The sequence below is a fragment of the Dendrobates tinctorius genome, unplaced genomic scaffold (genome assembly GCF_039654945.1).
Source record: "Dendrobates tinctorius isolate UK_male_01 unplaced genomic scaffold, ASM3965494v1 ptg000069l, whole genome shotgun sequence".
NCBI lineage: Eukaryota > Metazoa > Chordata > Amphibia > Anura > Dendrobatidae > Dendrobates > Dendrobates tinctorius.
Window position 1 is genome coordinate 24,435,316 of NW_027361737.1, and position 12,185 is coordinate 24,447,500.

At 42.6% G+C, this 12,185-nt stretch overlaps 1 protein-coding gene across 5 annotated transcripts in view; it reads left to right on the forward strand.

Moving 5' to 3' along the window:
• KIF1A (kinesin family member 1A) overlaps positions 1-12,185 on the forward strand; it is a 233,028-nt gene that overhangs the window by 186,110 nt on the left and 34,733 nt on the right. For 3 of the 5 annotated variants that reach the window (XM_073581223.1, XM_073581219.1, XM_073581221.1), the window contains 4 exons: positions 1,400-1,466; positions 5,986-6,070; positions 7,478-7,583; positions 8,310-8,336. In XM_073581223.1, coding sequence (XP_073437324.1) covers positions 1,400-1,466; positions 5,986-6,070; positions 7,478-7,583; positions 8,310-8,336 — 285 coding nt within the window. The remainder of the gene's footprint in view (positions 1-1,399; positions 1,467-5,985; positions 6,071-7,477; positions 7,584-8,309; positions 8,337-12,185) is intronic. The other 2 variants (XM_073581220.1, XM_073581222.1) reach the window with 1 other exon arrangement.

The window sequence follows — 12,185 nt, forward strand, 5'->3', positions numbered from 1 at the left end:
CATCCTCACAGTGAAAGATGGTGGTGACAGAATCCTGCTGTGAGGATGTTTTTCAGTAGCAGAGACAGGGAAAATGGTCAGAGTCGTGAGGAAGAAGAAAGGTGCGAAATACAGAGATTTTTGAGCAAAACCTGTTTCAGTATGTCAGTGATTTGAAACTGGGACGGAGGTTCACCTTCCAACAAGACAATGACCAAAGCATACGGCTAAAGCAACACGCGAAAGGTTTTAAAATTTTTTTTTAAATGTTCTGGAGTGGCCTAGTCAAAGACCAAACCTTAATTCAATTGAGAATCTGTGGTCAGACTTGAAGATTACAGTTCGCCAGAGGAAACCATCTAACTTGAAGGAGCCGGAGCAATTTTGCCTTGGGAAATGGGCAAAAATCCCAGTGCCAAGATGTGGAAATCTTACAGAGACTCATTCAAAGCGACTTACAGCTGTAATTGCTGCAATAGGAGGCTTTACAAAATACTTACTTTAGGGGGTGAATAGTTATGCACACTGAAGTTTTCAGAAATGTCTTATTTGTTGTTTGCTTCACAATAAAAAAAAACAAATGTTCACAATTGTAGACATGTTCCTTACATTATCCGATGCACACCCTAAAAAAGCACAGTATTATATTATATTTTATGAGGTAGCAAAGATGCCAAGTGGGGGAGGAGGGGGTGAATACTTTTGCGAGTCACTGTACATCTATCTACTTTTTCTCTGTAAAAACATATTTAATATATCTGTTGTTCCCCTCCTTTGTGTCTTCCTCCCTCCCCTCTTAATTACCTAATTTATCTTTTTTCCTCTCCCGCCTTCTTTCCTCCCACTTTCCTTCCTTGCCTGCTTCTTCCTTCCTCCCACTTTTCCTTGAATTTTTTACTCCCTTTCATTCCTCTTTCCTTCCTTTTTCCTTTTCCTTATTTACTCTCCTTTATTCCTCTTTTCCTTACTTCCATCCTCCCTTTTTTATAAATTACTTCCCTCTTCTCCTTCCTTCCTACCTCCTTCTCTTTCTTTCTTCCTTTCTTCTGTTTTGCACCCTTCGCTTTTCACTACTTGCCTTCCTTTTTCTACTTCCTTAATTCCTTCCGTTCTTGCGCTTTCCTATCTCTTCTCTTTTACTTTCTCATTCCCCATCCTTCCTTTATCCTTTCTTTGCCTCATTCCTCCCTACTTGCCTCTTTTTCTTTTCAGGTGGTAGTGAACGCTGGTGTGCAATCATTCATCCCCATATGGTTTGCACATGCAAATGAATGCTGTATTATAAATGTTAGCATAAGAAGTGCATATCAGTATGCTATATCAACAATCTGCATTTATTAGTAGCAGATTATAAAGAGCAAGGACCATTATAGTAAATTTAGTATTACATCTCACATGTGGTTTGCATTTTCTGTTACAGCTATATACCTGTGGCAGTAGATCATGGAGCTGGTTTACCCTGTCATGGCACCTTCCTTCTCCATCAGGTAACCTCTTCCTCTGTCGTTTCATCCTTTGGAATAATAATGCTCTAGTTTTAACCCCTTGGTGTCTGCCAATATGTCTGAAAAATTAAAGAACAGTGCCCTGATGGGCAAAAATGTAGCAGGTGTCAGCTGTATTTTATAGCTGACGCACTGCTGCATCGGACATGATCAGCATTAGCACCGATCGTGGACGTTAAACCCCATAGATGCTTTTGTCAACAGAGACAGAGGCATCTAGATGGTTAACAAAGGGTGTTACCCCCACTGGCATCCCAAAAGCATGGTCGTGTGGTTCCAATGATTTCCACAGCAACCCAAGGCCAAGTAACGGCTGCAGGGTCTGATGGAAGCTTCCTGATGGAAATTTTAAATACTTTGACGAGTGATGTCTTTAAAATGGTGTCACTTTTGCGTGTTTTCCAAAGTATACAGTTGTGGCCAAAAGTATTGACACCCCTGCAATTTTTTAAGATAATACTCAGCTCTACTTTTGTCTCATCTGACCAGAGAACATTCTTCCAGAACGTTTTAGGCTTTTTCAGGTAAGTTTAGGCAAACTCCAGCCTGGCTTTTTATGTCTTGGGGTAAGAAGTGGGGTCTTCCTGGGTCTCCTACCATACAGTCCCTTTTCATTCAGACCCCGTGGATAGTACGGGTTGACACTGTTGTACCCTCGGACTGCAGGGCAGCTTGAACTTGTTTGGATGTTAGTCGAGGGTCTTTATCCAACATCCCCACAATCTTGCGTTGAAATTTCTTGTCAATTTTTCTTTTCCGTCCACATCTAGGGAGGTTAGCCACAGTGCCATGGGCTTTAAACTTCTTGATGACACTGCGCACGGTAGACACAGGAACATTCAGGTCTTTGGAGATGGACTTGTAGCCTTGAGATTGCTCATGCTTCCTCACAATTTGGTTTCTCAAGTCCTCAGACAGTTCTTTGGTCTTCTTTCTTTTCTCCATGCTCAATGGGGTACACACAAGGACACAGGACAGAGGTTGAGTCAACTTTCATCCATGTCAACTGGTTGCAAGTGTGATTTAGTTATTGCCAATACCTGTTAGGTGCCACAGGTAAGTTACAGGTGCTGTTAATTACACAAATTAGAGAAGCATCACATGATTTTTCGAATAGTGCCAATACTTTTGTCCACCTTCTTTTATGTTTGGTGTGGAATTATATCCAATTTGGCTTTAGGACAATTCTTTGTGTGTTTTTTCATTTAAGACAAATTAAATGAAGATAATAATAACAAAGAATTTGTGTTTGCAATCATTTTCAGGAAGAAACTGAGTATTATCTGACAAAATTGCAGGGGTGTAAATACTTTTGGCCACAACTGTAGGCCCAAAAAATTCACTTCAAATTTAAATAGATCCCTAAAAAATTGTAAATTTTCATTAAATAAATGAAAAAATTGCTTCTAAACTTTTAACCCTGCTAACATCCTAACAAAATAAAAGGACTTTTGAAAAATGGTGCTGGCGTAAAGTAGACATACAAATGTAGCTAAGTGTGCCATAGCACAGATAACACCGCAATGGGATTTCACGGAACAAAAAAGTGTCATTTGACACCTTACATGACATCAGTCAATGGCTTCTGCAATGTTAGTTTATTTTAATCCTCTTAAAGGGAATCTGTCACCTATTTTTTGCCCTATTAGCTGCGGCCATCACCATCGGGCTTATCTACCGCCTTCTGTAATGCTGTAGATAAGCCCCCCCCCGATGTAATCTGAAAGATAAGAAAAACTAGTTAGATTATACCCACCAGGGGGCAGGGGCGGGTGCGGTGGGTGTCGCAGTAGGGTCCGGCGCCTCCCATCTAATAGCGATGGCGTCCTCCTTCTTACTTCTGCCACGGCTCCTGCGCAGGCATACTTTATCTGCCCTACTGAGGGCAGAGTAGAGTACTGCAGTGCGCAGGCGGCGGGAAAGGTCAGAGAGGTCCGGCGCCTGCGCACTGTAGTACTTTACTATGCCCTCAACAGGGATGATAGAGTGCGCCTGCGCAGGAACCGTGGCAGAAGTAAGAAGGAGGACACCAACGCTAGAAGATGGGAGGCGCCGGACCGCGACACCTATCGGACCTGACCGGACACCGGGGTGAGTATAATCTAAAGCCCCCTTTACATTTAGCGATGCACCAGCGATCCCGACCACAATATGACCCGGTCAGGATCGCTGGTGCATTGCTAAATGGTTGCTAGTGAGCTGCCAAACAGGCAGATCTCACAGCAATGCAGCGACGCAGCAGCGGACATTACTTACCTTTCAGACGCGGCAATGATGACTTCCTCCCGCCCGCATCCACGCGTCGCTCGTTGGCGCCAGCAGGAAGCCCAGCAGGAAGCAGCCGACGAGAAATGGACGTGGACGATCTCGCGCGATCAGCGATAGCCAGCGGGGGAGCCGGTCGGAAGTATCACATGTAGCAATATCGCTAGCAATATCGCTGCTGCGTCACAAAATCGGTGACACTTTAGCGATATTGCTAGCGATATCACTATGTAAAACCAAAAGCAAAACACAAAACAAATATCCTGGAATAAAAAAGTAAAAAAATATATTGCAAAAATTGCATGAAGGTAGTAATAATAGTAATCACTATGTGTAAAGCCCCCTTAACTTGTTTTTCTTATCTTTCATGTTTCATCGGGGCTTATCTACAGCATTACAGAATGCTGCAGATAAGCCCCTGATGGCGGTGGCTGCAGCTCATAAGGCTAAAATGGGGTGACAGATTCCCTTTAAAGGTGACCAGTTTTTGCTATTACTTTATTCCACTTGCTTCTCTGAATCTTCTCTTTTTGTTTTTAAATCGACCATATAGTTCCAGAGATATGGGTCTTTTCATTTCGTGCTTTACTAAAGGGGCGAGGCTCACAGGGTAATTATGCAGAGCCACACCCCCTTAATAAAGACGATAAAAATTAGTGCTGAATAGAAAGGTCCATATCTTTGAAACTGCATTGTGGATTTAAGAGAAGTAAAAAAGGGAATACTCAGGAGAGCAGCAGGAATAAAATAAGAGCAAAAATTACCTGGTGACAGGTCTTCTTTAAGTGAGATAACCTTCTGAGACAAGTATCAAGATGGTGCATTATACAGTATCTCAAGTTAAACATGGCTGTATGGTAAATGTTATTTATTAACTTTTTGTGTGCAGTGGCATGTAGAAGTTTGGGCACCCCTGATCAAAATTACTGTTATTGTGAACAGCTAAGCAAGTTGAAGATGAAAATGATCTCTAAAAGGCTTAAAGTTAAAGAGGACACATTTCCTTTGTACTTTAGGCAAAACAATATTGTCAATTTTTCATTTTAAAAATTACAAAAAGGTAAATGGGCCCCTGCAAAAGTTTGGTTACCCTTGGAGATTTGTGTGCTCAGATAACTATGACCAAGATTTCAGACAATAATTAGCCTGTAAGGATTAGTCTTGTTCACTATCATGATTAGGAAAGGCCATGTGATGCCAATTTCCCAGCTTTATAAAAACCTAGACTTCTCTAACCTTGTGCCAAAAAACAGCAGCCATGGGTTCTTCTAAGCAGCTGTCTAGCACTCTGAAAATAAAAATAGTGGAGGCACACAAAGCAGAAGAAAGCTATAAGAAGATAGGAAAACATTTTCAAGTTGGCCTTTCCTCAGTTTGAAATGTAATTAAGAACTGGCAGTTAACATTAACAGTGGCAATCAAGATAAGAACTAGAAGACCAAGCAAAATTTCAGCTGCTCATAGGATTGCTAAAGAGGCAAATCAGAACCCCTGCTTGAGTGCAAAAGACCTTCAGAAAGATTTTGCAGACTCTGGAGTTGTGGTACATTGCTCTACTGTTCAGAGACACCTGCACAAATATGGCCTTCATGGAAGAGTCATCAAAAGAAAATCTCTCCTGTGACCTTACTATAAAATTCAGCATCAGAAGTATGCAAAAGAACATCTAAACAAGCCTGATGCATTTTGAAAACAAGTCCTGTTTACCGGTTAAAATACACTGCTGTGGTCACAATGATCAAAGGTATGTGTGGAGAAAAAAGGCACAGAATTTCAGGAAAAGAACATCTGGCCAACCAATAAGCATGGGGTGGCTCAATCATGCTTTGGGGTTATGTTGCAACCAATAGTACCAGGAACATTTCACGGGTAGATGGAAGAATGGATTCAATTAAATTTTTAACAAATTCTGAATGCAAACATAACACCATCTGTAAAAAAGTTGAAGTTGCAAAGAGGATGAGTTCTATGAATGGATATGATCCTTAACATACGTCAATATCCACAATACACTAACTAAAAAAATACAAGCTGAAGCTTTTACAACGGCCCTCACAGTCCCCGGATCTGAACATTATTGAAAATTTGTAGCTAAACCTCAAAATAGCAGTGCCTGCAAGATGAAGTGTTCCAGAGTTATAACTACTGTACAGAAAGTGACACTGGTCAGATTTGAAAAATTTGTCCTGGTCAGTAAAGGATTAAATCTTTCTGATCAATAATGTTTTCCACACAGGGAATTCAAAGACGTATATCTGTGACTCTTGTTCATGAAGCAGGGGCTGAGCTGAAATGGCTAGAGGTGCGGGAACTAGTAGTTGGTACGTATCTTCTTTCTCATCCTGAAATTTACAACATGTCTGCTTACTGTTAGTGATTTTTTAATGCTTGTTTGAGAGGCTGAAAACCTATAATTACCTGCATATACAGGTCCAAAGCTGGTTACAAAAGCAAATTTTTGCAATTTAGTTTTATTAAACATTTTGCACTGTTTGCCTTCTATAGCATGTTGAAGAATGTGTTAAAGGAGTTTTTTAAGTTTAGCATGAAAGTCAGTAGTCACTCTATGTGACTGCAGACTTGTGAATACTCAAAGTGTGCACGGCGTGCACCGTAGGTTTTCTCATGTGACAGCAATTATGCAATATGCGTTCTTCCAGCTACATTTTAACTATATGTGCATGACCTTAAGTAATTCACTTGTATTGAGAAAGGCCGCAAATGTCTATTCAGAATGTGGCCGGGAGTATGCAAATTACATATTTGTGGTCACATGAATGCTGTCTCTCGACACCGGAGAATCCTGACAGTGCATGTCGTGTATATTGTGAGGATTTACAAGTCTGCAGTCACATATAGTGATTGCAGACTTTCATGCCAAACCTGGACAACCCCTTTAACTAAGAATCCATCATTGAGCTCGCTCTGAAGGGGAGTTTGCACTTCTTTTATCTGTCTTTTTCTGAGCTTCTCTTGGTTAATTTATGACCACATTAAAGTTCAGCTCGCCTGTGATGTGGTCCATGCTCATAAATCACACAGAGGAACTCAATAAAAGACAGATACAAACTCACCATCAACATGGGCTGACTGCTGATTTCTTAGTTAATCTCATATTGCAGCGATCAATGAGCAGAGAAACAATCAGCCTAAAAAGCCAAACAAAAATTTTTATGAAACCCATTCGCTAAAAAATAAGTTTTAGAAAAAATACATGCATTCAAAGCACCACTCCAGTGTTTTTTTTATTGCAGTGTTGGAGTGGTGTTTCTAATCTAAATTCCCTGCCCCTAGTCTTATACTCATACGCTGCCATGTTCACCTTTTATCAGCCCCTTTCCAGTCAGTCTGCAGCAGTTTGTGACCTGCTGATTCGCTCCAGTGTTTATTGGGTTATCGCAGGTTCACCCTTGGACCCCAGTGGCCTCAGTCAGATGTCGTTTTTGACATATGTGTTCTAAAAAAATTGAAAAACTGGTGAAACACTAATGAAAATCGGAAGCACAAGAATGATGAAAATCAGTCTATTTTTTCCCCCAAACATGAGGGTGAATTCACACATGTAGTTATTTTGGTGGCAAACACATTGATTTTTGCAGTTCCTATTTAGATGAAAAGAACAATGATAGTAACCTGCCATGCGTGAACGTACCTTGGCACATCTTTCACTTTCACGTTTATCTTGCGGAATATGATTCTTGAACAAAAATCTCATCTTGTCATTTTAGGAAGGATCCGGAATACTCCAGAGGCTGATGAGTCTCTGATTGACCCAAACATCTTGTCCTTGAACATTTTATCTGCAGGCTATCTTTCCCCAGAGGGGGGTGACAGGTAAGTGTTCTTGTGGATATTAGAGTGGTGCATAAGATTGGAATCTCATTGGCTTATAGGGGAAGAGCTAGAATGGTTTGGCTACAAAGCTTTGTTTGCCTCCCACTCTGCTTTTGACCTTTTCATCAAGCATGAAACAGAGAAACTTTAGCATGAGCTTCCCCACACCCTAACCCAGTTTTCCTTTGTACCTCACATATCTTCAAATCCCAGCCACAACATTTCTGGACTCGTATCATCATCCTTGTACTTTTTCAACTGAACATATTATTTAGATCCACCTCTTCCACCAGTAATCCTAATCATTCCATGCCCTCTTCACACTCTACCCTCGATCATGCACAGTTCTTTTCACCATATGTGTTGAACTTTTTTCTTACATGCCATCTGCAAATGCCTAGGTTGTCCATTCGACTCCTTCCACCCGTCACATTATTACCATTTGAGACTAAAATCTCGTTAGAACACAGATCTCCTTCTAACCCACAGTTATTACTTTTCACAAAGTCCCCCTCCTTGCACCCCCTATGTCATGACTACACTGCCTTTTATGACTGAGGTTGATAACCAATTCCAGGCAAGAACTGCTATAGTAGAGCTCTACTTACTAACTCATTGTCCATTGACTGATATGCAGACCTCTGAATGAATGTGTTGGGATACATTGGGGCTGATGATTCCCGTTCCCCTGATGCCGGCACTAACATCTTATTATTTGTATTTCAGGCAGTTTCTTGATTCTGACACACCTAGGTATTTTATTTTTTATCATCCCTCAACCCAGCTACCTATCTTTTCCTTCTTCCCTTTCATGCTGCCATTTCCACCACCTGTCTTGCTCCTTCTCCTTTTCTGTTTCCTAGTTAAAGTTTCTAAAATAATTGTCTTAAGTATTTATCTACTTGGGCTTTACTACTCCTATCAACCCTATTAACATTAGTGTTCTCTACCCTTCATTGCCAACCCGCTCCTTAAACCTGCTTCTGGTCTTCAGCCCATGCCATTCCCTGATAGTGGCACACTTTGTACGACATACACCCAGTAATGCATGGAGGAAGAGAATCCTAAGATTACAGTTAGTTATTACAGTTTGCTACCTGTGGAGTATGGTGTATTCAGCTCACAGTCATGAAGCTAGAAGCAATATAGAGGGTATCTGTTCAAAAACTGCCTAACATAATTAAAGAAAGTCATTAAATACACTTTTGTAGTAAGCACTTTCTCAAACACCCATATATATAACCAAGATAGGAAATCAAAATGGTATAACAATACTGTCAGATGACAAATATGAGCAAATACATCTTAAAAAATATAATTAAAACTATACTGATATGTGTCACTTCATATATGGATTCTATAATAGTAATCAAAAATCCTCTAGAGACCAATATACAACAAAGGAGATGGAGTATTGTATGTGTTGGGAGATGCGTTTTAGTGGAACACTATCATACATGCGGTATCAAGTGAAGCTAGAGCCAAATGTTATTTCATGTAGAGCAGGGTTTCCCAAATTCCATTCCTCACGGCACCCAACAGAAAACGTCAGTATAGTCTATCAGGCACTCCGGAATACCTTCCAGACCCACGGACGACACAGGCACAGTATCAAGACATTTCTCAGAACAATAAGGACCCCATTTAACAATGTCCCAACATTCCCAATTAATTACAGGATTATGCAATTGTAACCAAGGGAACCCCAACACCAGTCCTGCTGGCAGGTTGTCCATCACAACTCACTTTAAGGAGAAACTCTTCAGTACGAAACATAATGTCATTTTTTACCAGTGGTGTTTTGTCAATGGCCACAAGGTGAATAGGAGTCTCCAACCTAACTGTCCCTAACTTACACCTGGATACCAAATCAGAGTCAATAAAGTTAAATGTTGAAATAAAAACATATACACAGAGGCGCAAAACGCTAAATCCCGATACCTGCAGCAGCAAATAGGGACAAACCCACCTAATTTGTCCTATAGTAAGACTGCATATAAAAAAATATGTATAGATAATGAATACACCTTCCCCTTCTTGCAAAAGAAATAGTGCCGTCCAGCAATAATTGCAGAGAGTGATAATAAAGTAAGTCTCAAAACGGACAGAGCAGTACCTTCATTCCAATGGAGTAAGGCGTAGTGGAGAGATCCCGGCTCCAAAAGGGTCCCAGTACAGAAGCGACAGTACAAACGGCAACAGTTCAAACGGCAAAACCGGATTCCAGATCCTTGGAACACAGTTCCCCGAGTGAAGGCCACAGTTCAGAAGAAAAGAGTCCAATGAAAATTACCGGCTTTCAAATCCTTGGAGCGCAGGTTAAAACAGTGAGACTTGGACGCTGTCCCGGCCGGTGACAGACGTCCACCTACCCGCGTGGCAGCAGCTATTAAGCGGCGAAATAAGCAGCGTGTGTAGGTTCAAAGCCAGCAAGGTACGGCGAACCCCGCAGGACCTTGCGTGACGTCATGGTCACGTGAGGAATCACGTGACTGGCTAGTGAGCGCGAATTGGACCACAAAGCTATCTTACGCGTTTTGGAATCGTCGGATTCCTTCCTCAGAGATGGTCCTTAGCAGTTAACAGTTAAAAGTTAAATGTTGATCCGCAATCCACGAAGGCAGAAGTGGATGTGGAGACACTCCCACAACAAAGTTCCACCTGCAACAACATTTTAGAGAAGGCAGAAAAGGGTACCTGAGAGCCTGGGTGACCTCCACGACAATCACCCGGGCTCAGTCGCTTGGTTAGTGGACGGGAGGGGCAATCCAATGTCCAGGATCGCCACAGTGAAAACAGTCTTTTCCCACGCGCCGTGGTCTCCTTTCATTTTCCTTGAGGTCGATGGTTCCCATCTCCGCGATCTCCAAAATAGGACTGGGTCCCCTTCCTTGGGAGAATAACGGTCTTTCACTTTGCATCACTCCCTTCGCCCGTAGCCGGCAATCCATTTGGACGGCTTGTGTCATAGCCTCCTCCAGGGAATCAGGCGGAGGGTGGAGAGCCAAGGTGTCTTTCAGATGTTCAGACAGGCCTCTACGGAACAAACCCCGAAGGGCGGCATCATTCCAACAGACCTCCGCTGCCCAGCGTCTGAATTCTGTACAAAACCACTCGGCTGAGTGCTTTCCCTGGCACACATTCATCACCATGTCCTCAGCCATACGCATGCGATCAGGCTCATCATAAATATGCCCCAGGGCCTTAAAAAATGCATCTACCGTCATACGCTGAGGGGCCGTGGTCGAAAGGGAGAAAGCCCAAGCTTGGGGGGCTCCCCTTAACAGAGACATAATGACCCCCACTCTGACTTTCATCCCCAGAAGAGTGTGGTCTTAAGGAAAAAAAAAAGCTTACAGCCCTCCTTGAAAACTCTGAACTCTTTTTTATTTCCAGAAAAGGTATCTGGTAACTTCACTGGAGACTCAGGGGAAACTAATGTAATATCCCGAGCCCCCGATGAAAAAACCCCCTGCACAGTGTCAGCGATCAGCTGCTGAGACTGAGCCATGACTCGTTGGTCTCCAAGGAGTTTCTGAGACATCTGGGTTAGGTGTTTAACCTGCTCAGAAAGAGCGTGCATAGGATCCATCACACACACAGGTGAATGGAAGCAGAGAAAAAAAATTGGTATCGGTCAGTTATAATATCAGGATCCTGACAGCGCCGGCGTACAGCCTCCGCTGAGCAGGGACTCACCCGCACTGTAGGGACCCCTGGGGACCAGAATAGCCAGAAAGTATAGGTACACAGGACCTTAGGGATGCAGTGTAGCAAGCCAGCACGGGACCTACGGTCATGTGACTGCAAGGGGGCGGGGCTTAGCGTCCTGCTTTCACAGAAGACAGCAAACTCAGAGTCAGGCAAAACGGAGGTCGTTCACAGTACGTACAGCGAGGTACAGAAGGGGTAAACAGACGGGAGCTCAGACAAAGCCAAAGGTCATACACAAGAGGGTGACGCGGTACCAAGGGGACGAGCAGAGAGAAGTCGGGTCACAAGCAGAGAGTCATACACGAGAGGTAGCGCAGTACAAGAGGGACAGGCAGAACTCGTAACAGGGACAGAACCAAATCAAAACCGAACAAGCAAGCAAGACATCAGGCACAAGGCACACATACGCACAAGGTCAACTAACTCAGGCGAGGGCAGGAGTATAACTCACACCGGACCTAGGTCCAGTGAGCATTAAATAGCCGCCCTCTGCAGGGAGAGGCGGAATAATTAACCCCCAATCAGACCAGGACGGGCCAAAGCGAAACCCCGTCCTGGATCATGACACTCAGGTTTTCCTTGGCACTGCCTGATGGACCCAACCCATATGGGGAAAACGCGTTAGTAAAATAAATATGATTTTGGTTTCCACGCTTTACAAGGGATCAGACTATAAATTATGAATAATTTGCTGCTCACTAGTTGCTGGAAGTATTGACCACTTAATGAGCTTACAAAATAATCCTTATGGACACTGTTGTACTATTTTGGAATAGATGATTAACTTTTTTTATTTTTCACAATTTCTGTACTTTTGAGTCATTTGTGGAGGGACACCAAGTGAGAGTTCAGGAGTGGGGGAGCCATTTTTTATTCAACGTTAGTGTG